Source organism: Stegastes partitus, unplaced genomic scaffold (assembly GCF_000690725.1).
Source record: "Stegastes partitus isolate 25-593 unplaced genomic scaffold, Stegastes_partitus-1.0.2 Scaffold1743, whole genome shotgun sequence".
In the NCBI taxonomy this organism is placed as follows: domain Eukaryota; kingdom Metazoa; phylum Chordata; class Actinopteri; family Pomacentridae; genus Stegastes; species Stegastes partitus.
The window spans coordinates 98,833-124,993 of record NW_007579474.1 but is presented as its reverse complement, the minus strand read 5'-3'; the positions used below and the strand labels follow the sequence as shown (position 1 = coordinate 124,993).

The 26,161-nt window shown below is 39.9% G+C and overlaps 2 protein-coding genes and 1 long non-coding RNA gene across 7 annotated transcripts; all 3 read left to right on the top strand.

The window, feature by feature from the left end:
- Positions 1 to 21: 21 nt before the first annotated feature.
- On the top strand, positions 22 to 3,704 carry mrps2 (mitochondrial ribosomal protein S2). The gene is made up of 4 exons (XM_008301983.1): positions 22 to 106; positions 320 to 433; positions 525 to 645; positions 2,309 to 3,704. Exons 1-4 carry the CDS (start codon positions 82 to 84, stop codon positions 2,853 to 2,855), a joined length of 807 nt encoding a protein of 268 aa, XP_008300205.1. The 5' UTR covers positions 22 to 81; the 3' UTR covers positions 2,856 to 3,704.
- Positions 3,705 to 5,118: 1,414 nt separating this feature from the next.
- LOC103372365 (uncharacterized) lies at positions 5,119 to 11,834 on the top strand. 5 transcript variants are annotated; one of them, XR_520989.1, is made up of 6 exons: positions 5,157 to 5,322; positions 6,912 to 6,988; positions 7,759 to 7,916; positions 8,023 to 8,103; positions 10,901 to 10,974; positions 11,268 to 11,834. It is a non-coding gene; the product is annotated as an uncharacterized LOC103372365 (long non-coding RNA). The 5 variants fall into 5 exon arrangements; XR_520988.1 differs by having other exon boundaries at positions 10,901 to 11,096; XR_520987.1 differs by lacking the exon at positions 5,157 to 5,322 and adding an exon at positions 5,119 to 5,149 and having other exon boundaries at positions 10,901 to 11,834.
- A 1,776-nt stretch (positions 11,835 to 13,610) lies between these two features.
- On the top strand, positions 13,611 to 24,296 carry dipk1b (divergent protein kinase domain 1B). The gene is made up of 5 exons (XM_008301982.1): positions 13,611 to 13,956; positions 17,088 to 17,222; positions 21,955 to 22,062; positions 22,542 to 22,718; positions 22,842 to 24,296. The coding sequence occupies exons 1-5, from the start codon at positions 13,888 to 13,890 to the stop codon at positions 23,652 to 23,654; spliced, it is 1,302 nt and encodes a 433-aa protein (XP_008300204.1). The 5' UTR covers positions 13,611 to 13,887; the 3' UTR covers positions 23,655 to 24,296.
- The last annotated feature ends 1,865 nt before the right edge of the window (positions 24,297 to 26,161 follow it).

Here is a 26,161-nt window from a genome sequence, read left to right as displayed (position 1 = left end):
GCAATAATACTCATGACGGCAACCCATGAACTACAAACGCGCAGGCGCACTGTGTTGACCTTCCGTGGATCTTAAGCAAGCATGGCTGCCCGGGCACTGATGAGAGGTATGCACGCCAAACTACATTTATTTCCCCTAATGTTTCATGTCATTGTCAGTGTATTTTGTGTTAACGCAATTTTAAAGAGTCATATTTAAATGTTTGCGTGTTCGTTTGCACTTACACGGTGAGCTACCATGCGACAAACTTGCATGTTAGTTCACCGTTACAGCTAGCTTCAGGCTAGTGGTTTCATCCGGACTTGTGTCTTGTATTTAGGACTTTTGGGGTCACTCCACTCACGGACCGTCACAGTCGCATACACCGGTGGACATCACTATGCCACGGAAGCGTCTGTTATGTCACCACAACCCCAGATGGACGATTATACAGGCGAGCTAACGAATCCCGAGGTGTCTGATGTAAGTTTAGTTAGCGCTGTTTTCTTCCAGACTTTCAACAACTGTACTTCTTCTCCTTACAGAAAAAATATTGAACGAGCCCCTTCAGAAGCCGGACTTCTTCCGTGTGTCTGAGCTCTTCTCGTTGAACGACTTATTCGACGCCAGAGTGCATCTTGGTCATAAAAAAGGTTGCAGGCACAGGTTGGTGTTGTTTCCACCGCTCATTCATCAATCAGTAACTGTACGAGGGAGCAGACATTGAGTGTTTTTCATAGTGATGCTCTACATGATGATGCACCAGTTTTCAATTCATTCCTGTTTTTGTTGCCTTTTGGTCTTCCGCTTAGACTTGACAATGAAAGAACGTTGCAGGGTTGAGCAGCAAATTAGATATGTATTTAGAAAAATTCCTGCAAAAGCATTTTTGTATTCCCATCCTGAATCACCCCCTTTTTTTTCTTCTAATGAATCTTATTTGTACATGTGTTGCAAGTAGGGCTATAACCAACATTTTCAATTAATTTATAAACAGTTTGATCTATAAAAAAATTTTTTAAAGATGGTGAGAAATGCTGATCAGTCTATCCCAAATCCCAAGATGACATCCACATCCCAAAGATATTCAGGGGCAAAGAAACCAGATAATATTTATGTTATTAAGGTTTAGATTTTTTTAAAGATAAAATTACTAAAAGTTTATGATGACTGATAATTAATCAATAGTTGACAACTAATCAACCAGTGGTTACAGCTGGAGTTGCAGAACTTTTTGTAGATAACCTTTTCTCATCCTGATTTGGTGCCATTTGCTATTGAATAGGAAACCATTGGAGTCCTGCTGGCTTGTTAAATCCAAGGGACTTTGCCTAAAAAGAGCTGCTAGTTTTCACCCAATGTGGATGAGAACACCATTTAAATTCTTTATATTTGCCTCCCTTCGGATCCAGCGCAGTAAAGATTAGAACGACTAACCCTTGGTGTGCAATCCCTGACTGCTCTGTGTATTAAAGCTGCAACAGTTAATTGGTAAGTTGTCAGATATTAAAGGAATAATCAGCTTGTCTGATAATTGATTAATCAGTTGGAGTAATTTTGTGAGAAACAAGAAAGTCTAAACTCTGAATTCATCTTCTTAAATGTAAATATTTTATGGTTTCTTTACTCTTTGACTTCTATGAAGGGACACTAAAGATTTCCAAGTTGAAAACAAAACGGGACTTGTGTGAATGTTTACTTGGGCTTTGGAAAACACAGCCTGACTTTTTTCACAATTTTTGGACATCTTCGTGACCAAACAAGAAAATAATGGACTGATTAATAGACAACAAAATTAATAGTTAGTTGCAGCCCTGTTGTTTATATGTATGACTACGCCAGGTAGAGTAGTATTAATATTACTTAAAATCTCCAGACCAGGATTTTTGTAAAAAACCTGTATTTTCGTGCTTTAAGGTCAAAGTGTGACATCTATAGTTAACTAACTCCCATCACATTACTGGTTTCTAAACATGACTGTCTGTTTTGATTTAACATCAGTCTTTTTATTTAAACTATTTAATTTTGCTTTGCAAGTTGGGCTGTATAATTCCACGTTTAACAAAGTGAATACATGCTGTAATAAAGGTACACCACTCTGAAGGAAACAGAAAGCTGTGTGCTGTCATTTGAGTGATATTCGCTACTGGACCAACTGTAAGATAATAAATTCAAAAGGGATTGCAGACGACCTGGAAATTGATATTACACAAAAGAACTGTATAATGTACATATCCCACACCAACTATGTACCTTGAGGAAAGTGGCATCAATTTCTCATTTTAAGTTGGCTGACTTTATCAACCTAAATGTAATTTTCTCTTTCTAGGCTGATGGAGCCTTATCTCTATGGCTGCCGTTTGGGTCATGATATAATTGATCTCGACCAAACTGTGGAACACCTTCAGCAAGCACTGAACTTCACTGCTCATGTCGCGTATCGCGGTGGTGTCATACTGTTCATCAGCCGCCGGCGTCAATTTGGCCACCTGGTAGAGCGCACTGCTAAGTATTGTGGGGAGTACGCGCATACGCGGTACTGGCAGGGCGGCCTCCTCACCAACGCCAACATCCAGTATGACGCAGGGGTCCGCTTACCGGACCTCATCATCTTCCTGTCAACTCTAAACAATGTGTTTCAGCAGCACGTGGCTATCCGAGATGCAGCCAAGATGAACATCCCCACGGTGGGTGTGGTGGACTCAAACTGCAACCCCAGCCTGGTGACGTACCCGGTTCCTGGAAATGACGACACTCCAGCCGCCATGGAGCTGTACTGTCGCCTATTCAAGATGACTATCAACCGCGCCAAAGACAAAAGGAGACATATGGAGATTCTTCAAGGCATGCCAGCACCCTCCACACCAAGCTCGTGACATGAATAAACAAACAAGAGACAATAAAAATGCATTTCCTAAAAATGGGACTGTCTGCTGCTCCCCTTCGATATGCATCTGCACTTGGAAAACATCTGCCGTGTGTTGACTGTTCAGTTCAACCAGCTGCACTGCTGTCTTCTGTTAAGACTCATCAGTGAATCTCGCTCCTGTGACAAGGTTTTCTTGTTCTAATTTAACTTTTTTTTTTTTTACAGTTACGTTGTCTAAATGTTACCAATGCATACATCTGATATATTTGTGACTGCATTTACATGGACTGTCATAATCTTAGTAAACATTTGAAAGTGAAAAGCCATTTGTCTTGCTGTTGCCTAACACAAACATTAACTCACACATTCTGTTGCCTGAGCCTGTCTTTGTACAAATCTTTCCAAAAAGTGCTGCTTATATGTTGTAAATTCAATACAATAAATGGGAGCACATGCAAACTATAGCCATTTGGTCACTGCAGCAATGAAGAACCTGTTATGAGGCCTTTTCTAGATGGACTTATGTGTTAGTCAGGAATTGTAAAATTTTACTCAATTACTATCACAATCACATTTGAGTATCTGTAACTGGAGAGTCTTTGCATATTGGCTTCTGATTTCCAGCATTAACATCAAACAATAAAATGGTTTAAGACTGAAAGAAAGTCAATCAGCTATTGGACAGGCTAACAGTTTCAACTCTAATTGTTATATTGCAGTGCATGTAAATGTCGTGTTTGGATATGATTTTAATTTCCATGAGCAAAAATAGCCTCCTGTGCAAAAGGGCAGTCACGTGGTCCGTATGATAGACAAGCCGTGTTCTCCACAACTCATTAAAATATACTTAAAAGCAGTTTGCAAGAAGTGTGCGTCATACTGAAGCCATTTTTGTTGATCTGAAAGTGTTGAATCCAAATCGCTTTCTTGATGCAATACGTAGCCATTTAGTAATTTTTCCAAAGGGTGTCAGACAAACTCTCTGCTCATGTAGAATGTAATCTGACCTCTTAACTTTACATCCAAAAGCTTTAACAGTAAACAGTGGTAGAACGTATCTGTGTATATATACTCAGGAACTGTACTACAGTATGAATTTGAGGTACTATTTCCATTTTATGCTACTTCTACTCCACTGAATCTTGAAGGCGAATATTGTACTTTTACTTCACAACATTTGCCTGATAGCTGCAGTTACTCTTCAGATTATAGTTTGTCCTAACCTCCTGCCCAGTCAAAACCACCAATTAGCTGAATTATTTTTTACGTGGTTTGCAGCGAGCCACAAACTTATGGCCTTACTTACTTGGTGGCTGTAATCTGGGTTTGTTTTGGAATTTTCTGTCCGGCCAGTAGTTTCAGACAACCTTGTTGGAGCTCTTAGATGTGTTAAAATGAGTTTGGCTCGTGGTGAGTTTTATTGTTGCACAAGAGAAAAGAAAAATGTAATGAAAGGTACCAGATGATAATCTGAGTCTCAGTTCGTTTACTGAGTATCTAAATCAGCAATTGTAGTTTAGGTGTAATGAGCTTTATTATACATGTTAAGGTAACTAGAATTAATTTCTTCTTCAGAATATCTGGTGTTGATTCATCCACTGCTTTTAACAAACTAAATGCCAATAAATAAATAAAATTTACATCTAATATTAAATATTCTTTTAGCTGTTCATGTAGCTTTTGTACAGTTGATTTTAATGTTGGGAAAATTCCACATAATGCTAGAAACAGTGAGCAAAGTTCACATTTTCCAGACTTTGGAATTTAAAAAAAAATAAAGAACTGCATTAATATGGCACACTATAAGCAGCCCTAAAAGCAAAGCATGGGAAGACAGTAATTAAAACAAAGTATATTTTCAACAAATTTATTATGGACTGGTGACATTTATTGAAAATTATCAATCACATTTCTCTTTTTCTTCTAAATTTAAATAGTTATTCTTATTGTTATTATGACTAGAACATAATAGTTCTTTATTTTATATATATATATATATATATAAGTATTATATAAGTATAAAATATGAAAAGCAATGAGGAAAAGGAGGTATTTATCGCAGAGACAACAGTATTAACAACAGACGGTATATTATTATTATTATTATTATTATTATTATTATTATTATTATTATTATTATTATTACTACTACTACTAGTAGTAGTAGTAGAAGTAGTAGTAGTATGTTAATAATAATGATCAGCGAGGGAGGTTTGGCTGCTCCGGGCTTCCGTAGTTGTAGTACGTCCTGTAGTTCCGACCTTGTGGCCAGCAGGGGAAATGTGTCGCCACGACAAAATGGTGAGTGGGAGTGTTTCACTTTAGACACCATACAGAAGTGTGTTGCGTTGTATTTTACTTAGTAATATAATTTAAAACCATTAAAAACGAACTCGTTTTCACTTTTTTCACAACTTCAGTGTTTCCTTGGACTTAAAGTAAACACGACTTGCTGGGAAAAGTGCGCTTTACTGGTAAACGTCGACAATATTTTATATATATTTCATGACAGTCGTTGTTTAATTGCAGATAAATGCGTATTTCAGGTGTTTGGTTACTTATTTGGTTGTAGTTTTTGCTTTAGGACAGCTGACACAGGGCGTAGCATTCAACAGGCTGTTTCCACAGGTTCACCAGGATTAAGAGGTTTATTCTCAGTTTGCCTGCACATGAGGTTAAGGGAGGTTAAATCGTATGGAAATGCTCGGTTTTAGCTTTATCTACTGCTGGTGTGAGTGAGAGTTTGGGTGTGGCAGGCTGCGAGTTTTTGCAGGCCTCACACTGCTGTCAAACCTGCAGCTGAATATAGAACTGTGACTCTGTGCAGATGGCTGCCATTCTTTAGATATATGTGGAAGCAACTGAAACATGTTCCAGTCAACTTTTTATGGGGAAAATGTCAACAGAAATGTCACAATGAAGGGAAAAATAAAAATTCTACTGTTGCAATGGGACATTAGATGTTCCTTCAAGGCACAGAGGTAGAGACAACCATGTACGGTAAGTTTGGGTCAGGTTTCGCATAGTACGACATGGCTTTATTAGGTCATGAATAGGGATAGAACAATTAATGGAAATATTGCAAAAAAAAAAAAAAATGGCAACATGGCTATAAGCAGGATCCACATTGCAGGAGCTGCAATTTTTTGCTAAAAGTAAAATGCATCCTAACACACTATAATTGAAATATTGTGATGCTTACAGATCATATTCTCCAGAGAACTCACTTGTTTGGTACCCACCACTGCAAAAACCACATCACTATTTCAATATTTTTTTTTAAAAAAAGTGGCAACGAAATGCAAAAAAAATACCATTCCTAGTAAAATTTTAACTTAAATTGCAATCTTGAAATCTGTCCAAAAAAATCACAATATGATGTATTTATTGGCCACATGTTGAACAGTTTGCAGCATGGCTGAGCCAGGGATCAGACTGTCTTGTAAATGGTTTTAAAAATTCGCTCAGACTTATTATTGCAAGCCTACATGAAATGTTCCTGTTTATTACTAAAGAGCTCTAAATGACTCCACACTGCCATCAGTTTAATGTGCAAAGTGGTTAATAGAACAAAAGGCTTGATATCGGTAACAGCAATGTTTTGTCAGTCAAAATGCAGTTTAAAACTCATCAGGAACACTTCCACTAAGCTCATAAGAACAAATTCCTTTCTTATTTCCAGAGGTGGTATTTAGCTCATGGATAGCAGGTGCAAATAGAACAATTAGCAGTGATGTTTGGTTGGTTAAAATATTTTCATTATTGTAATGCTATATTGGAACACGATAATAAACACAACCATCTTCTAATGTATTGACCCACCAACACACTACAACACAGCTATTTCCCCATGGCTGTGAAGAGGCTGATGCGCTCCCAGTTTATGGACTCATTCTAACAAATGCTCTTTTGCACTTTTGATAGAGTATTTGTTTTTTATCACCTTTTAACTTTTTTTTCTCAGACTGTGACCTTATTAGCTGCTGCATAGATGATACCATACAAAATTTCGTTGTATCTCTTGTACAATGACAATAAAGCTTCTTCTTCTTTGTTCATGTAGGTAAATGTGTGTCATGCAGATGTCCTTCTGGTTTGCAAATGAGCTCAGATGATCTCACATGACTATTTCAGAGAATGGTAAGCTGCCTTGTTGCAGACTTTTTTTTATTTTTTTTTTAACTGTGTAACTGGACATATTCGAATCAATATTGCCCCTTGAGACGCAACTCTGACTCCAGTGTCTCTGTTTGTGCAGTATGTGGGCAGAAAGTAACGGGCTCACGATAGCTCAATTTCCACTATTTTGTGGACTTTGGGTATGGAACCGGGCCAGATACTTCCACTCTGCTTCGTCAGTAGTAATGTGATATTACAAATCAGCATGACAACTGGTCTATTATGTCTATTACTGTAGAAATAGTTGAAGGTGTTGCAGTATTTATTTGCATTAAACAGAGAGGTGAGGCAGTAGATAACACAGTCCAGTACAACATCTTGAGTAACTGTAGCCTCAATGTGAAAACATATCATGAAATGTATACGTGTATAATAAGATATTATTATGACACATTATATTCCGCAAAGTAGACTTACTCATGAACGTTCACATTTAATTTCACTGTCTAACAAAGTGACCACTGAGTATATAGTGTACCATGAATCTTAAATGCAACTATTCAGATGGGTCTTAATTCTCATCCATCCGTTGTCTATACACCATTTTATCCTCTGTAGGGTTGTGGGGGGCTGGAGCCTATCCCAGCTGACTTAGGGTGAAGGCAAGGGACACCAGTCTATCACAGGGCTACACTTAGAGACAGGCAACCAAGCACACTCACATTCACACCTACGGACAATTTACAATCACCAATTAACCTGAACATGTTTCTGGACTGTATGGGAGGAAGCCGGAGAACCCAGAGAGAACCCACACTGCATGGGGAGAACATGGAGACTCCACACAGAAAGCCGAGATTCAAACCAAGGAACCTTCAAGCTGTGAGGTGGCTTTGCTAACCATTGCAGCAATACATCCATGTTTGATGCGGATAAGAGACATTACGAGGTGCAGAGCTGGTAGTAGAACATAAGCAGATTTTGGCATGACTCTAAAAGGGTTTTTCTGTTAACAGAATTTAAACATTTGCTTAAATTCTTTCCTATGAATGAAGGTTCTAATGATGTAGAAGTCCAGGGTGCACCTTTCATGGGTCATAGAAACCTGTAGAGCTGCAGCAGTGTTGCTTGGAAAGGTAAGAATACATTTTTTTTTCTCGTCCCGGCTGCCTCTTGAGGCGCTGCAGTCTGACGTGTCGTTGAGCCTTCATGTGTCATAATCATTGCATTCATTCCCTACAGCAACAGGGGCTTGAAGGGATTTTACTTTATGATGAAAACTGGCAACTTACTGAACGATTTTTAAACTTGGGAACTATATAGCCATCCTCCATTATGCTGAAAACATCATCCCGCCTCAGTTTTGGAGTCAGTCATCTGAAGACATTAGAGACATGTTTGAAAAAGAGCATTTTGCATATGAACACCTTGAACGTTCAACATGTGTAAAAAAGTATTACAGCATGTGCAAACACATTTAAGCTTGTCTGATATTTTGTTGAGAAAGAAAACCCTGTGACCCTGTTTACAGTTGGTTTCCAAATGCATTTTAGTGATCTGACAACGAGTGGACAGCTGAGACGCATCAGAAATGTTTCAGTAACTAAAATACATGTGTGTACAATTTCACCTGTTGACACTGACGGGGTAAAATCTTCTGTCACTTGCAAAACAGCACAGGACAAAAACCCCCATATGCTGCTTTGATGATGTATTTTCGTGGTACGTCTGCAGATGATCTAAAATGCAGCAGCACACCTGGTTTTCAACCAGCCAAAAACAGCACATGTCACCTCGCTGTTCAGATCGCTTCACTGGCTTCCAGCTGCTGCCCGCATCAGATTCAATGCTCTGACACCTGCCCACAAAACTTCAATGAGAACAACTTCCTCCTACTTGAACTCTCTCATTCAGATCTACACTTCCTCTGCTTACTACGCTCAACCAACAAAAGCCTCCTGATACAACCACCACAACAGGGCCTGAGGTCAATAGCTAGACTCTTTTCCTCTGTGGTTCCCCGGTGGTGGAACGAGTTACCAAACTCTGTTCAATCTGCTGAGTCCCTCTCAGTCTTTAAGAAAATACTGAAGACCAGTTCTTCAGTGAACACCTTTGCACCTGACAGACTGAAAACAAAAGGAAGAACAAAATCCTATTACCTCCCACACAGCCTGCTGTTGGCATCAACGCCCTATCACACTTGGATTTGTTCTGATGCACTTATCTAGATTGTTTTCTCCTGACCAGATCCTTGCTTGTGTTGTAACCGCTGTCAGATGTACGTCACTTTGGATAAAAGTGTCCGCTAAATGGAATTATAGAGCTGTAGAACCACTAACAGTATGTGATTACACGTCCTTTTTGGGGATGCATCAGGACGCATTAGCATTTATGCTGCAAAAGTTGAGCAGTCAAAGTCATCCTAGATCACCTTGACAAGTGGTTTGAATCATGGGTTCACATTGCATCTTGGTGGTTGTTTACCCTTCAATGCAAAACACGCACATTTTTGTACGTACTACAGCTCCCCTTGAAAAAAAAGTGCTTCCTGTTGAAGGCAGCATGCAAACAGCTGGGACGTACTACTTTGCCTAACGTTGAGCCTCAGGCTTCGAACATCCTGCTCATACATTCATCTCAGTCTGCTGGGGGAAACCACCTGTCTGCACACTCTTAGTGGCTGAAGCCTTTTACTCGAGTAAGACACTGTGATGTGATGAATGTGACACATCTTCTGCTGCAGAGCGTTGTAGGTTGCCATGACCAGGAAAGCATGCTGGCTTGCATACTGCAAAATGCAACCAGATGTCGTTGGACATCCTTGTGTTTTTTTTTTATACTGCATTTGACGTTCTATGTATTTGGACATACTAAAACATTTTTGTAGCATACGTTGTACTGTAGTAGTGTTTGTATTTAGTGCTGTCCATTTGTGATCCAATCATTCCAGATGTATTTTAAAACCAAGTGTAAACAGGCTCTGTTTTATTTAACTAGATTAACAAATGAGGGAAGTCAGGCCAACATGTCTTTGCTGGCAGTGTATCAGCAGTTTAAGTTTAAAAATGCTCTATAACATGACTCGTACACTATTCATGATATTTATAGATTTCTAAAAAAGTCTTAACTTACTTGGAAGGATTTCAACTCTGTCCAGATTTATTTTGGCGATCAGATTGGTTGGTTGTCAGTGTGACTGAACAATGTGGAGATAATACCTAATTGTGTTTTTTTCTGACAGATATTTTAATTTCATTTGACACCATTTTTCAACGTCAAGCTTCAGTTGTAATAGATGTTAAATGTGATGGAGCGTGAGACACCAACAACAGTGTGACTGTACAAATCCACGTGTCATTTATTCGTGCTCCTTGAGTGACAAACACTGAAGTGAAAAGTTTAAACCCTGCTGCAAATCCTACAAGGTGTGGCTGCTGATGAGGCTGAGCTTGTGGCAGTTGAACCACAGCGTGGAGCCTGAACCATGGAATGGTTAACGGGCAACAGAAACAGCGAATGAAATAAATGAAGTTACAGCAGTAGGCTCCAGATGTATCTATAATTAGAGCCTTAGTGATTTGCTCATTGCAGTGTTTCAAATTTCACCTTGAAATCAATTAATTGTCTGCAATTGCTTGTACCTAGTTTGCTGGTTGCCTGTAGTTTCTTTTGCCTAAACAGATTCTCTTATCCTTCAGTGTGCATGTGTACAGTAATGCCCTCCTCTATCAAAAATATACCTACACTGACAATTGCATGTTTCAATAATAAGTTTTCCCGGAATCAAATCTCAGGATTTATTTAAAAAAATCTCTCTCTTTTTGTTCTTAACATGTTGATATGGAGTTGTTTTTAACATGCTAGAAGACGTATCATGTGTGACAGAAGCAGTTAACAGCATGACTGAGCATTTCCACCTTTATCCTGCAGCGTACCGATGACAGTCTCAAAAGCAACACTTCATTAGTAACAGACCAAAGGAACCAGTCCTGTCAACTTGCAGGGTGAGGCCTCCTGTTATTATTATGCCACAGAATCTGTTGCCAGTTCAAACATGTATGGATGGGTGAATGTCAGGGACCTGACAGATCCACACAGTCTGCTGTTAAATGAAGCGTGCAAACAGGTCTGTCCATTTCTTCCCTGTTAAATAATGATTTCCTTTCCTTGGAGAAAAACTCTGAAGCACCTAGAAAACTGCATATCCACTACACATACACCCAATATATGACTGTTGCATTTTGACTTCCTTTATCATCGTACTTACTTCTCCATCTGTTTCCTTCTGCTTGTCCAGAGTCGGGTCATGGTGGCAGCAGGCTCAGCGGGGATTCCTCACGTCCGTCTCCCCAGCAGTGTTTTCCTTTTTTCCAGTCCATCCCAAGGTGTTCCCAGGCCAGATGAGATGTGGAGTGTCTCCAGCGAGTCGTGGGTCACCCCTCTGCTCTTCTTTTAGTTGGACATGTCCACAAAACCTACCAAGGAAGGTTTGTGATGTTCATGGACAGAATCTCAAGGTGCAGCCTCGGTGAGGAGGGTGTCCAGTGTGGGGACGTCAGACTTGTGTCAACATGTTGTTCACGAGGAAACTGGAGCATGAGATGGACAGACGGATTGATGCAACATCGGCAGGGATGCAAGTGCTGCCTTCATCTATCATCATGACCTTAAGGGAGCGACTGAAAGAACGCAGATACAAGTGGCCAGAATGAGTTTCCTCAGTCTTACAGGTAGTATGAGGAGCTGTGACACCTGGAGGGAGGACAGTCACTGCTCTGGCATTGACAGCAGCCTGCTGACATCTGATAGGATACCTGCTGTTCATGACGACTTATGAAGTTAATAAAACAGATTCTGAACACAAGTCTGTGCAGTTGTCACATTTTCTTCTTATGGAAAGTAATTCAGACTATTCAGAATATAACACTAAAATGCACCATTATTTTTAATGACGCTGGTGTTCAGCAGCAGTAATTGTCTGATGTTGAGGTGATTTGTGAGTTGCTTCCACAGTGACGTGCAAACAGTCGATGTTTTTCTCTGACCACACAATTTAAAGGAGCTCCGGACAAGAAAAAAAAAGAGAAAATCACAGCAAATATCAGTAAAATAATTGTATTTTTAGCTGATTTAAATATAGCAAAACAAATGATTTTATGGGCAAACCTTTAAAAAATAATTTTAAAAAAGTATTCTTTGTAAAAAATAAATAAATAAATACAGATTTGTCATGTAAGCATAATTTACAGCTTGGTCCTGTTTTTTTTTTTTTTTTTTTTTTTAAACAATGAACATGTAAATTAATTATTTTTATTTTAATAGATAACACCTGTAATTTAACAAAACATTAAACAATCATTCAATCATTTACCATTTTAAATCCTTAATATGCATGACTTTCTTTTCAAATTACAGCAAATATCTGTATAACTTAGATTTTTGCTGATTTATTTTTATTTTTTTATGTATTTTAATGGGCAAACAAAATACTAAATAGTATTTATAAAAATACAGATTTTTAATGCAAACATGTCCAACTTGGGCTTTTTTTTTTAAACAACGTATAAATGAATACTTTTTTATAATTTTATTAGATGCTACCTGTAATTTAACAAAACATTTTTAAAAATTACCATTTTTTAATCCTTAATATACATGATGTTTCTTTCAAATTACAGCAAATTATGGAGTCGTGAGAGTGCCAAATTAAAAAAATAAATCAAGACAAGAATAATAAAATAAAAGTGGAAATAAAAAGAACAAATAAAATAGAAAAAATAATGTGGCAATAAAAAGCAATATTCATCAAAAATGAATCCATGAAAGAAAAGGATAATAAAAGTAGAAATACAAAGACAAATAAAATAATAAAAAAATATATTATTTGTATATATAGATATATATATATTTTACATTTATTTTTTTGTCTTTTTTATTTCTACTTTTATTAGCCTTTTCTTTCATGGATTCATTTTTGATGAATATTGCTTTTTATTGCCACATTTTTTTAAAGAACAAATTACCATTTATGTAAATACAGATTTTGGATTATTTACAGTTTTGATGTGCTTTTTTGTTGTTGTTTTTTACTGTTGGAGTGTAAATTAATACGTTTTATCTTTGATTTTCTGGTAATTGTCTATAACCAACTAGGAACAATCTGTAACATAACAGTATAAATGAAAAAACAAAACACCGTTAACACAGTGTAAAAGCAGTGATTTGTCAATGTGTGTGTGTTGACTGCAGCTCAGATGAAGATGTATTCTGAATTCTGAACTGTACTGTTCCACTTCTGCCTCCTGATCATCATCATCTGAACTCTGAGGATGTTTCTAGCAGCTGCTGAGGAATAAACGCGCTCTGAAGCCACGGGCTTTGTGATGCAGAAGGACAGGAAGCGCACTGTTTTGCTTTTACGTCGGCGGACAAAAAAAAAAAAAAAAAGCCAGCTCGCAGCTGATCCGTCCCTTTAAAGAAGCGCAGCAGCGAGTCGCTGGGAAACGGAGCTTGTGTTCACGTCGGTCGACACACGGGCTATTTCTGTGCCACAATTACGTCCACTTTCACAAGCAAAGAGGCTCAATGGAGAGGCTTTAATCGGACTTGTTGGTGATGCTGGACGAGCTTGGATGCTGAGCCGGAGCGAAGGGTTTTTGTTTGGGGGTTATTTTTGGCCCATATGGAGCTGAAATTTCTCAATTTCAAGGACGTGCACTTGAAGATGTTTTTTCATTGAAAACCCCGGATAAGGACACGGATTCTGGTGCTGTATCATAAATGACAGGCTGCGAAAACATGCGTTTCTCCTGCGCCTAGCCGTGGTGTTTGTCGCGACGCATGGCGGGGGCTGCTGTGAGGATGTGATCAGACAGGGATCTCTGCTTTCTCGCTCCGCTGCCTCCACAGAGTCGCTCATGATGCCCAGGGCTCTGCGGAGACTGGTCCATTTGATGCTGTTCTGCCCTCTGTCCAAAGGCCTGCAGGTAGGTGTGCACAGCTGCTGGGCTTCTCCAAGAGGCACCAGGATGCGTGTGGGTTCACCAGAGACGCTTCTGCACCACAAAATGTCGCGATTTCAAAAAAAGGGGGAAAAAAAACAAAAGCAGTGCCTGCAGAGCAACAACTATCTTCTTGTCATCTTAAGGTCAAGTGAGTCGCTGTGCTTTCATTTATGCGGGTCTCAGTGCAGAAAGTAACTCGTTGCTTTTCCTCAGGTACAGCTTCACCAAACACGGTTATGGTGCAATGGAAGAAAGAACAGAGAGAGAGAAAAATGTAAAATTGTTCCAGTTAACTCAACACCTACATAATCAACATTGTCCTTCTGGGTACATGCTAGACACTGTGTAAAAAAAAAAAAGAAATTCTTGAACAATTGACTGTTATTTTATGTATTTTTCTCTGTTTTGTTGAATGACAGACAATAATCAGTCAAATCTGAGAAAAACATTAACCCTAAAATAAAAGTACATTTACATCAAAAGTCTGTACTTTCATAAATTAAAATTAGTTGTTTTTCTTTGTTTTACTGATGTTTGCTATTATTTGAAAGGAAAAAAAATGTATATCAAGGATGGAGAATTTTATTAATATTATTATTTTTACAGATTTTTCCTGTTATGTTAACTTCCAGATAATATCCAGTGAAATCACAGACAAAAGTATCATTTACATAACTGTCAAAAAAAAACCAACTGAATAAAACACAGCCAAAAACCACAAATATCTGTTTTCTATATATGTCGTATGTTTTACTGTTTATTGATAGTTGCTGTTATTTACTTCTTTTTAATTTAAAGTTTATATTGGGATCCTTGCTGCTAGATTTTGAACGTCTTTTTATAGGATTTTTTTATTTTAAAATTTTTTTTTTAACTGAGAAATCATTTTTATAAATAGTAATTTGTACTTTATAATATTTGACCATAAAATTACACTGTTCTACTGTATTTAAATCAGATTAAAAATCTGATTATTTCACAAGTATTTTCTGTTATTTTAACAGTTTTTACAGTTTTTGAAAGCTAGAATATTTTTGTTAATGGATTTTTTTTATTTTTTTTATTTTTTTGCAGTGTAGACTGTTATGAACACTATTGAAAACAACATTCTGCAAAATGACTACTTTCAATTTTTTCTACTTTACTTTTTATATTTTGGTGTGCATGTTTTCTTTTATGTCGGGAAATTATGAACTCAAGACTTTTTTGTAATCATGCTGTTTTTGGTATTTTAACTTCTTAGTCCAATAATGTTCAAAGAGGAGTTTGGTAGACTAAATGTCACTCAGCTTCATGTATTTATTAGCTGTAGTTGATAGTTACTGTTAAGAAATAACACGCCTTTAAAAGTAAAATACAATGTATGTCAAACCAGTATTTCTCCTTTTTTATTTGCTTATGACCCCTTAAAAAATGTCAGTGTCCACTTAGGGTTTGTCACATTTCAGTGATGAAAATCTACCAAAGAAGTTTCCCCTCTAATGGGTTCATTTACTTTGAATGCATCGTGCAAATAGTCCTCGGAGTTAGAGAAAAGCCTTATTCAATGAGTGGTTCTGCGGTCTTGAACACAGATTTTCCTTTTTTTTCTGCTCATTATTTTTCTAAAAAAAAAAAAAAAAAAACAAGTGCAGGGCTTATCCATGAAAATATTGCAGAACAATAAATGTAGGGACCCAGGAGGTGGGAAAAAAGAATATTTAAACCATGTTTAACATCAGCCATGACTGTCAGCGTTTCTACTATCTGACAAAAATGACTTAACAAAGAGTTAGCTTTAACCAACTGTGCACAAACACTAAACAAAAACTTGTTAAGCTGTTCAACTGGTGACACATTCTCGACCGCTGAGTTCATCCCCACCCTTCTCAAGTGTGACTTTACACTTTTTTATCAGACAGTGTGACCAGAACGCTAGTGACTGTTAACGTCCACATTAAAATGCAGCTTTGTTCAAATGACACAATGTGACAGATGACAAGTGAAAGACGAGAACGAGCCGTGGGCTGCTCATCAAAGAAACTGTTCCAACCTGTCCCCCCAAATGTCCACCAACAATTCAGTAAGCGTGGAACAGCACTCCACAAGCGTCACCAACAACCTCATTAACCGTATGCAGACGTGTGATTCGTTATTGACTTGATCTCTGGTCCATGACCCCACTCTGCATCCGCTCATTATCATTGCCAATATAGCGTGTGCTGTCATGATGTCTGTTCTTTTGTGTAGATGCCATGTTCCCCTTTTAAAAAGAATAGATAGAATTTAATTTTTCAAAAATCTCATGCTGCAGGTATATTCTTCTTCAGTGTTGCGCCTCAAAATTTTGCTTTTTCTTTTTTTCTATTTCATTAATTATCTCATGGACACTGGGCTTGACCTCATTGTTGGGAACCAACAACTACACTATCAATACTAATAGAGAACAAAAGCAGCTCACAGCTTCCACAGTCTAATAATGTAATGTATCATGTCTGTGAAGATTCTCAGCCATCCAGGTCATGGTTATTCTCAGAGTAATTTAGCAACTGAATTTGTTTGAGTTCCTTGAAGACGTTTCACCTCTCATCCAAGAGGCTTCATCAGTTCTGACTGACTAGTTGGGAGTTCCAGATAATTATATCCTTAACACCTGAGTTAACGAACCCTATTGTGGCAGGGGGAGCACTAACGACCCACGTAACGAGGGGGAGGAGCAACAAACCCCCAATTGAAACCAAGGTGTTAAGGATATAAGTATCTGGAACTCCCAACTAGTCAGTCAGAACTGATGAAGCCTCTTGGATGAGAGGTGAAACGTCTTCAAGGGACTCAAACAAATTCAGTTGCTACGATTAATTTACAAGAATTGTATTGTATCAGTCACAGGAACCTTATTTTGCAGCACAAATGCTTTTCATTTTGAGACTTTTGGTATATTTAGCTGATAGCCTTTGTACTTTCAGGAGAGTTTTAAAGCAGGACTTCTTGTGAGTATTTTTGCATTAATGTTTAGGATCTAAGTACGTTTTTCCACCGTCAATGTTCTTGGTTTCCAACAGCTTATTCACTGCTCTGTGCCAATTTCATCTTGGCTTATAGTATGTTCTGTCTTCCTCCCCCATCCTACAAAGAGTCGTCTCCCAGCCATTAAGGTGAAGTACCTCCTGCTGGCATGGCTGGGCATCCTCATCGTCAGCTGGATCCTCTACATGCAGTACGCCTCGTACTCCGAGCTCTGCCGAGGGCATGTTTGCCAAATGATCATTGTGAGTATTGTCTTTCAGTTGTATGAAAATCAATAAGTGCATTACAGGGTAAATCTAGTGGAGGCCCAAATAGACATGAAGTAGGTAGCATGTGATATCGTCAAAATGTTGTTAAGTTGCAGAGAGAGAAAAAAAACAACATCAATCAGCAACATCAATTGTAGTCTCATTTGATGTAGGTTGAATTGCAATCAGATTTTTTTTTTTGAAGTCCTACACAACGAGTCTACAGAAGAAGGATGAATTCAGAGATGAAAACAGCAGTTGTACACACACAGATCAATACGTAATGAATCTGTTTTGAACCAGTAAAAAGAACATTCAGTGCCATACTGTGTGCTTCATAATTTATTAAGTCCACCATCTGATTTCCATTTTTGACTGCGATGGGAGCTGATTTGAAACCACCGCAGAGGTTTAGAACAGAGGCTCCACAGAACAAGACAACAATGATCCAACTGCTGCAGCGCTTCGACGCTTAAATAATGGGAAATCTTTCCAATTTAATGGAAATACTGCCGTACAGCTGATCAGGAGGACTGTCTTTTGAGGAAGAGGAGACACAGTTTGGGGTTGTTGGGGTTGACCTGCATCGTATAGCTCCGGATGCAGATGGAACTGTAACCCTGCAGCTCTGTTACCGTCCTGCTGTGCCCAGCTGTTGCCAGAACTGTCTGAGAAGAGGTCAGGCATTGACATTTAATGACACGCTGTGGGACGGAGCAGTAATTAATTAAAACACAATGATGTGATGTCGTTATAGCAAACAACTACAGTGTGTTTATACCCTGACAGATTAGCGTTTGAGTCGAAGAGGCAGGATTCTCGTGGCTTGCACTAAGATTTTTGGTCTGCACTCGACATGTCATGAATGTGACTGCGAGAGGAGGCACGATGCCGGAGGGAGCGTCAGGAGAAATCTGGTAAACTGCACACAGAGCAGGGCAGAGTCATGATCCGTGCTGTTTTTCTAGCTTTAAAGAGAGCACATTTAATCTAAGTCATTTTCATACTGCGTCCAAGATAAACCAGGAATACCACCTCCATGAGTGAGGACAGTGGTATTATGGGAACGCAGCGGTGAAGCCGATTCCTCATCCATCAAGACATCCAAGTCATTTATGCCGCTCTCGTGTCAGTAAGGTGATTATGAAGTTCCAGCCAGCCTCCGTTAGCTTAGGTTACATTAGGAGACTTTCTGGAGTCTCTGCTGGTTGCTTGGCAACTTCCCGATGATGACAAGACTCTAGGAAGCGGTAAATTGACAGCACTTAAATAGCACCTTTTTACCTCAGAGGTTTACAAAGCTATTTTTTTTGCCTCTTTTCCATCCATTTACACTCACACACTCTCCTGTCTGAGCTGCTCTCCTGCCACCTGAGACACTCCACCATCACACACAACCTCTGTTAAACCTTTATGTTTGCTTTTAGAAAACGTTTCAAATAGTGAGCTTCGGAGGCACAGTAGGAAGGTTTTGCTGCCTTCAGACAGGGTCAGGTGATCTAGTTTCTCTTTTTTTTCCAGCCTCTCTGCTAACTGGCTGCCTTATATTGACCATACAGACATGAGGGTGGTAGTCGTCATTTTTTGTCTTACTGTGAGAATAAGTGTCATGTCCCTCAGTGAACAACTTACTTCCTTAAACATGCATAATTCTTAAAAATAATAATAATAACTAAAATAAGCATTCTCAGTGGCAGCAGGCTGATGACTCATTAATCTTAACTGAATACATTAAACTGTTTATCCCTCTGGACCTAAAGCAGTTTCTGGGTGTTTTTTGTTTTTTTTTTCAATTTATACTGCAGTGAAAAATGAACTCACAGCAAGTACAAAGTCCTGCACTTCTATGACAGCAGCATAATCATAGTTAGAAGTAGCGAGAACTTGAAAATGTATTTTGTGCAGTATACCAAAGTTAAAATATTCTAAATTAGAATCATAAAAAGTTTAATTTCTTTGATTATTTTACAAAAATTGGGGAGAATTTTTTTTTAAAAAGTAGGTACGATAGGGGGCTGCAGGGTGGCGCAGTTGGTTAGCACTGCAAGAAGGTTGCCGGTTCGCGTCCCGGTGGGGGAACCGGAATCTTTCTGCATGGAGTTTGCATGTTCTCCCCGTGTAATGTGGGTTCTCTCCAGGTTCTCCCACACAATCCAAAAACATGTTGAGGTTAATTGGTGGTTCTAAATTGTCCATGGGCGTGAGTGTGCTTGGTTGTCTGTCTCTCAGTGTAGCCCTGTGATAGACTGGTGACCTGTCCAGGGTGTCCCCTGCCTTCACCCTAAGTCAGCTGGGATAGACTCCAGTCCCCCACGACCCTAGTGAGGATAAAATGGTGTATAGACAACGGATGGATGAGAATTAAGACCCATCTGAATAGTTGCATTTAAGATTCATGGTACACTATATACTCAGTGGTCACTTTGTTAGACAGTGAAATTAAATGTGAACGTTCATGAGTAAGTCTACTTTGCGGAATATAATGTGTCATGATAATATCTTATTATACACGTATACATTTCATGATATGTTTTCACATTGAGGCTAAAGTTACGAACTGCTGAAAGGATTCTTCCAGGATCCTCCGCAGCTTCGTCGTCACAGCCATCTTGATGTCGTCCAGGTCTTCAAAATGGGTTCCCTTGATGACACTTTGAGCTTGGGGAAGAGGAACAAATCCCACAGAGCCATGTGGGGTGAGTAGGGAGGTTGCTCCAGCACGGCGATGTTCTTCTCAGCCAGGAACTGTGGGATGCTCAGGGCATTGTGAGCAGGCACGTTGTCATGGTGAAGCAGCCACGACTTGTCCTGCCACAACTCTCACCTCTTCTGGAGCACTGAATGAAGCAAACTCTGCAGGATCTCTTTGTAGACATGCTGAGTCATTGTCTGAAGGGGAAACCCCCTAGTTTGTAGTTTGGGTTTGATATATTTCCTTTGTGACACCANGTCTGAAGGGGAAACCCCCTAGTTTGTAGTTTGGGTTTGATATATTTCCTTTGTGACACCAGTCCTGGAACTTTTCTGTCACACCTCGTACTGCCCATGTTAACATTGTTATGGACCAATCACACCACACCCATGGTAACAGCATCCGATTCCTCCAGCAGGACAATTTGCCCCACTTCACTCTAAAAACTTGAGTAACACGACCAAGAGCCCTAGGTCTTGGCTCGTTTCCATCCTCCAATGGGTCAGAGCTGTTCTGGCGGCAGGAGTGTGGTTTTTATTGTGTGGTTAGTCAGTGCATGTTGCTCTGCGGACAGCAAATCCCTTTGGCTGCTGTGTTACTCATGTTTCGTCCAAGCGGTTTTCATACTCAGTAAACCTGCTCATCTCCCCGGTCCTCTCAGTCCATCAGTGTGAGTGTGTGATAGCTGACATGTCACTGCCCTCCCGCCACCCGAGTTCCCTCTCCATACCAGCTGCTAGAGCACCAACTAGAGAATTTCCTACACACCGGTGATAATCTAATGAGCTGAACTGGGTGAACAGAGTCAAACAGCAGATGGATCAGTTTAGAGTCTACATCTTGTGACTCAGGAAGGAGGTGATGTCTGTGCTATCTCACACACACAGAGGCAGTTTTGCACAAACTTTTACAATCGCCCCCTGTGGGCCCGACAGTTTCTCACTTGACCTCCGATGCACATACACTGACATTTTTGTGTAGAATTCATCCTTGAGGTATATGGAGGTAGTACAGTTGTCCTCTCTCGAGCGTGTGTATTCCAGATTTTTCTTGTGAGTACCCACCAACCTATAATTCAGTGGCGGGCCGTGCATTTTACTCCGAGGCCTTCAGTGGCATCCTGCCTGAACCAAACCACCTGTTGACATCTTCATTATGATGCCACGGCTATAGAAACTGTAGCTTTGGCTAAGATCTCTGACCATCCAATCAGAGGACGTGATAGTGCTGACTTCATCGTAGGCCAGCTAGCTGGCCCTGGGACCACCAACTCTCAATCTGATTGGTTAAAGCAGCAGTTTCATTGCAATGCTTTTTAAGCTACACTTTTGATTCTGAAGGCCTCAGGGCAGATTTCTGCGACCCTGGCAACACATGATGGCTGAAATATGATTGGATTATAGCTCTGATATAAGCATAGACTGCTGGAAGCACCACAGCCCAGAGACACGCTATGAAATGAAGAGAATAGACTACTGGGAATAAAGTTGAAAGATTCATGGGAAAATATTACAACGTAAATCAGGGATTCTGACAGAGTTTAGGCCAGCAGAGAAGGCCTTGCTGGCCCTCACAGCATACCACTGCTATAATTATTACTGTATGTATATATTTTTTTAATAAACGATTGTGGTGAATTTAAATGATGTCCTGTGTCGAAACTTTAAAATGTATCAAGATGCACCAGATTGTAATCTTACACTGTCATTAACAATCTAAAACTAAAATGCTGAAGGTCAGGGGCAGAACAGGAGATGTGGAATAAAATGTGATGTTAGAAATGTGTCTCAGTCAACTGAGGAAGTGGAGGCAGAAACAGAGGATGGAGCACAATGTCTCCATATTGCCTTTCAGCAAACAATCTCTGCAAAAGGCTTGAGTGAATGTAACCGGACCTTGGAGGTGTAAATATACAGACAGCTTAAAATACCTGATGTATACGTATTGGATTCAGCTTTGCAAGAGGATGAAGCACTTGGAGGATCTTCCTGTTTCCTGCAGTTAATGCAGCTCATTTCTTGTTTGTTTTTGCAGTGCGATCACTACAGGAGGGGCATAATATCGGGCTCGTCCTGTAAGGCATTGTGTGATCAGAGAAGTCTGACCCTGCAGCGCTGCATGTCCACCTCCTCTACACATCAGGTAAAATAAACTCATGCACACAAAGGAACCTTTGAATGAAAAGGAACACTTCCAAACATCTTACCATGAAGCATCTGGAAAAGTATTTTGCCCAAGTACGGCACAACTAGATCAGCATGTGACTCTAAAACCTCATTTCAACATTACACTTTTATTTAATTCTGGGAAGCTGTCAAAAAAAAAATGAGGGCCTTATCAATTTACTGCCTTTTTTCCCACAGAACAAGAATGGGGTTTATCCAACATTCAGTGTGTTAAATAGCTACAAATGCAGTAAAAATACTGGATTTGTTTTTTTGCCATCTGAAAGTAGTTTTAAGAAGTGCATTTGCAGCAGGGAAATGGTTGTAAAAAACTAACATGTTGACTGTTAACAGCTCCGTTTCAACTTAATATTAAGGTGTAACATATGTATAAACAAAACAAAACAAAAAAAACAGGCCTTTAACGTCTCTATTGTCATATGTTTATATTTGCAGGTGTACATCGGGTTATGGAAGGAGAGGCCTGTTGTGATCAAGTGCGGCATTGAGGATCTGGTGAAAATTGATGGAGCTCCAGACTCTGTGCTGCGACAGGAGATGACTTTATTTGACAAACCCACTCGTGGGACCTCTATGGATGAATTTAAAGAGATGCTGCACAGTTTCCTCAAGGTTTGGAACAACTATTACTATATAATTAAAAACTGAACACACACATATTCGGAAATTGTGTTTAATTGTGTGTTAAAATTAGCTTGACTGTAGAGATGTAATGTGAATGTCTTCTTCCTGCAGGCCAACCTCGGCGAGCAGCCCTCCTTGAACACCTTAGTGGACAGAGTCATTACTCTGGCTGACGTCAACCAGGATGGCAAAGTGTCTCTAGCGGAGGCCAAGTCTATCTGGGCTCTGCTCCAGATCAACGAGTTCCTCCTGATGGTGGCGCTGCAGGAGAAAGAGCACACTCCCAAGCTGCTGGGCTTCTGTGGAGACCTGTATGTGACGGAACGCGTGGGCCACAGCTCCCTCTACAGGCTGCAGGTGCCTCATTACCTGCAGGCTCTCGTCCCGGAGGCCTTGAGCTCCAGCCTGAACCACTGGCTGGCCCCAGCCTGGCCCCGCAGGGCTCGCATCACCATCGGCCTGCTGGAGTTCGTGGAGGAGGTTTTCCACGGATCTTACGGGAGTTTCCTGATATGCGACGCCAATCCTCACCACGTGGGCTACAATGCAAAGTACGACTGCAAGATGGCCAACCTGCGCAGCGTGGCGTCGGAGGCCGTCGTGCGGGGGTTTCTCAAGGGACGGCGGTGTGAGACCAACGCAGACTGCACCTACGGCCGGGACTGCACGGCCACGTGTGATCGGCTGGTGAAGCAGTGCAATACTGAGGTTGTGCAGCCCAATCTGGCAAAAGTGTGTGTGCTGTTGCAGGATTTTCTGCTTTTTGGAGCACCTTCAGACCTCCGCGGGGATCTGGAAAAGCAGCTGCGCACCTGTGTGACACTCAGCGGTTTGGCTAGTCAAATGGAAGTTCACCACTCACTAGTCCTTAACAACTTGAAGACGTTACTGTGGAAGAAAATCTCCAACACTCAGTACTCCTGAAAACAAGCTGAGATGACCTAACCTCCTCCTCTACCATATGAGTGAATTATTACATGAACATGGGCAATTTTTACTTAGAGAGTTGTGGTGATTCATACGTTTCCACTCTTCACTGGCTGTGAACAACAAGAAAACTGTGAACTGTTGCATATACAATGTGAAACAGGAGATCAAGCAGGCTTAAAACTCTTAAAATGCCGTTATAAGCCCCGTCACGCTTTTGTTTTTCAATGCTTTGTTTTGACAAGGACATCCATCTGTTTGCACATAATATTCTCAGGACACTGCCTATAACTTTATTTGTAAAGTTACGTATGTAAATAATTAGTTTTTAAAGTAAAGCAACTGACATATTGGATTATTTTGGGTTTCATAGGATACTTCTTGTCTGTCCCCAGTAGAGACACTGTGATGGGGTGTGGTAGTTTTTGTACAACTGTAAATACTAGTAGAACATTGCTGTTTTGTTTGTAATTAATTGTATTAATTCGCATCAGAAGCAGAGATGATATATAACAATAGATGGAATAAAAACAATAACACGGAAATGCCCCTGCTGCTATTGATCTGATGATGATAATGTATTCAGAATGAACTGGAGATGTATAGCCACAACACCTGATTAAACCTGAATGAACTTCTCATCTGTGGTTCAGAGCATTCATTTTCAGGACATTGTGATAAAATTGCATTAATCTAAATAAGGGAAGTAATCCCAAATTTTCATAAAACAAAACGCATGTCAGTTATTGTAGGACACTAAAATACAGAAACTATCGAGAAGAAAATCCCAGACAGAGAAGATACGAAGGGTCAGAGCAGACACTGTTCACTCACTCATTGAATCAGGAGATCATGTACATTAGTTGCCCCACACTATTGCGGTAACTGTTGATCGTAGCAACACCCGTGTCAGAAGATTTGTTGGTTGATCTTCTGAATCTCTGACATGCTCTCTGGAATTTGTGTCACTTGTCCTGATCTGAAGCTGTGGTTTGCTCCTTTGCAGGCGTTACATTCACAATTTGGTTTGACAATGTAACATAAATATGGCATGTTTGGCTTTCTTACTTATTCAAGTACATTTGAAAAGGAGTTGGCGTACCCATCCATCCTTGTACTTACCTAGGGTTGTAGTGAGTCGGTACCAGGCTAAGCAGGGCATAGAATGTATCTGTGATTGCCTTGTTTCAGTTACTACCCAGAGCTCATGACCGAAAGGTGAGAGGCTCGAATGAAGACCAAATTGTTATTCATTTCAACACCACACCAGTCTGATATAACATCTGCATTGCTGTTGCACCAATCAATGAAACAGTTAAGCTCTTTTTCTTGGGGTAGTAATTGACTCCCAACCCACTCTTCCAACAGAGAACCAAGGCCTCAGACTTGGAGGTGATGACTCTCATCCCAGCTGCTGCACAATCAGCATTAAACCCTAGTTTGTGTTAAAGGTCACAGCCTGACGATGGAACCACGTCATCTGCAAAACGCAGAGGGTCAACTGTGAGGTTCTCAAACCGAACTAGACAAGCCAGGGGGAGGCACAATATTATCTAAATTCCACTGGAGGAGAGACTTGATGTTCCTAGCAATTAGGTGACAAGCATATGTGCATATGTCAGTAATCAGCCAAAATGACAGGGAAAATATTGGCATTTAGGATCTCTGCAACAATTATGCTGTTGTGCATCCATAGCCAGAATACAAGTTTTGCGCACATCTCAGTTTCATAGATGCATGAGTGAAGCCACAGAATGTATTTTGGAGGATGGGTCAAAGTCCAGGTGTGAGCTGCTGCAATCTCAGATGCTTCTCTGGAAGTTGAAAAGGTTGCAGATGACATTGCTTACTTATTTGTGAATAAGGTTAAGTGATTAAAAGAAGAACTCAAACAAGAAGTGCAAACTGCTTTTGGAAGGTGCAGTTCTTACCAATGGGCTTCTAAAGCAGTAACGCTTTACAGAGTGGTGCAGGTGAAAATTCTACAGAGTCAGAGTTGAAAACAGAGTGTCTGGGCAGACACTCATGGTAAGTGTTGAAGGGTGAAAAACGAAAAGCTTTGTGTGTTTCAGGGGTTTCTAAATGTTTTCCGTGATAAAGTGGTGGTATTCACAATGTACTGATCTCTACAGGGACATCAAAGATGGAGGGCGACCTACACAAAATGCATGTTCGACTGTTGTTTCTTAAGTCTAATGAGCTGGTGGTAAACACTCTGACAACCACAGTGAAAATATTCACTGGCAACACCCGAACACACCACCAGGAGTCACTGTAGTTGACAAGACAGAACACTGTCTTAATGCTACTGAGGTGAAATGAATGAGAAGGAAAATTCAAGTTTTTTCTTGTTCTGCCTTGCTGCCTTTACTTATACTGATATGAAACATTTACAGTTCTTATGTCTCTTTGGTCATAACAGTTTGCTGGGGGAAAAAACAATGTACTTACAAGGTTATGGGAAACTAAGTTACATCTAAATTCTGTATGAAAAAAAAACAACA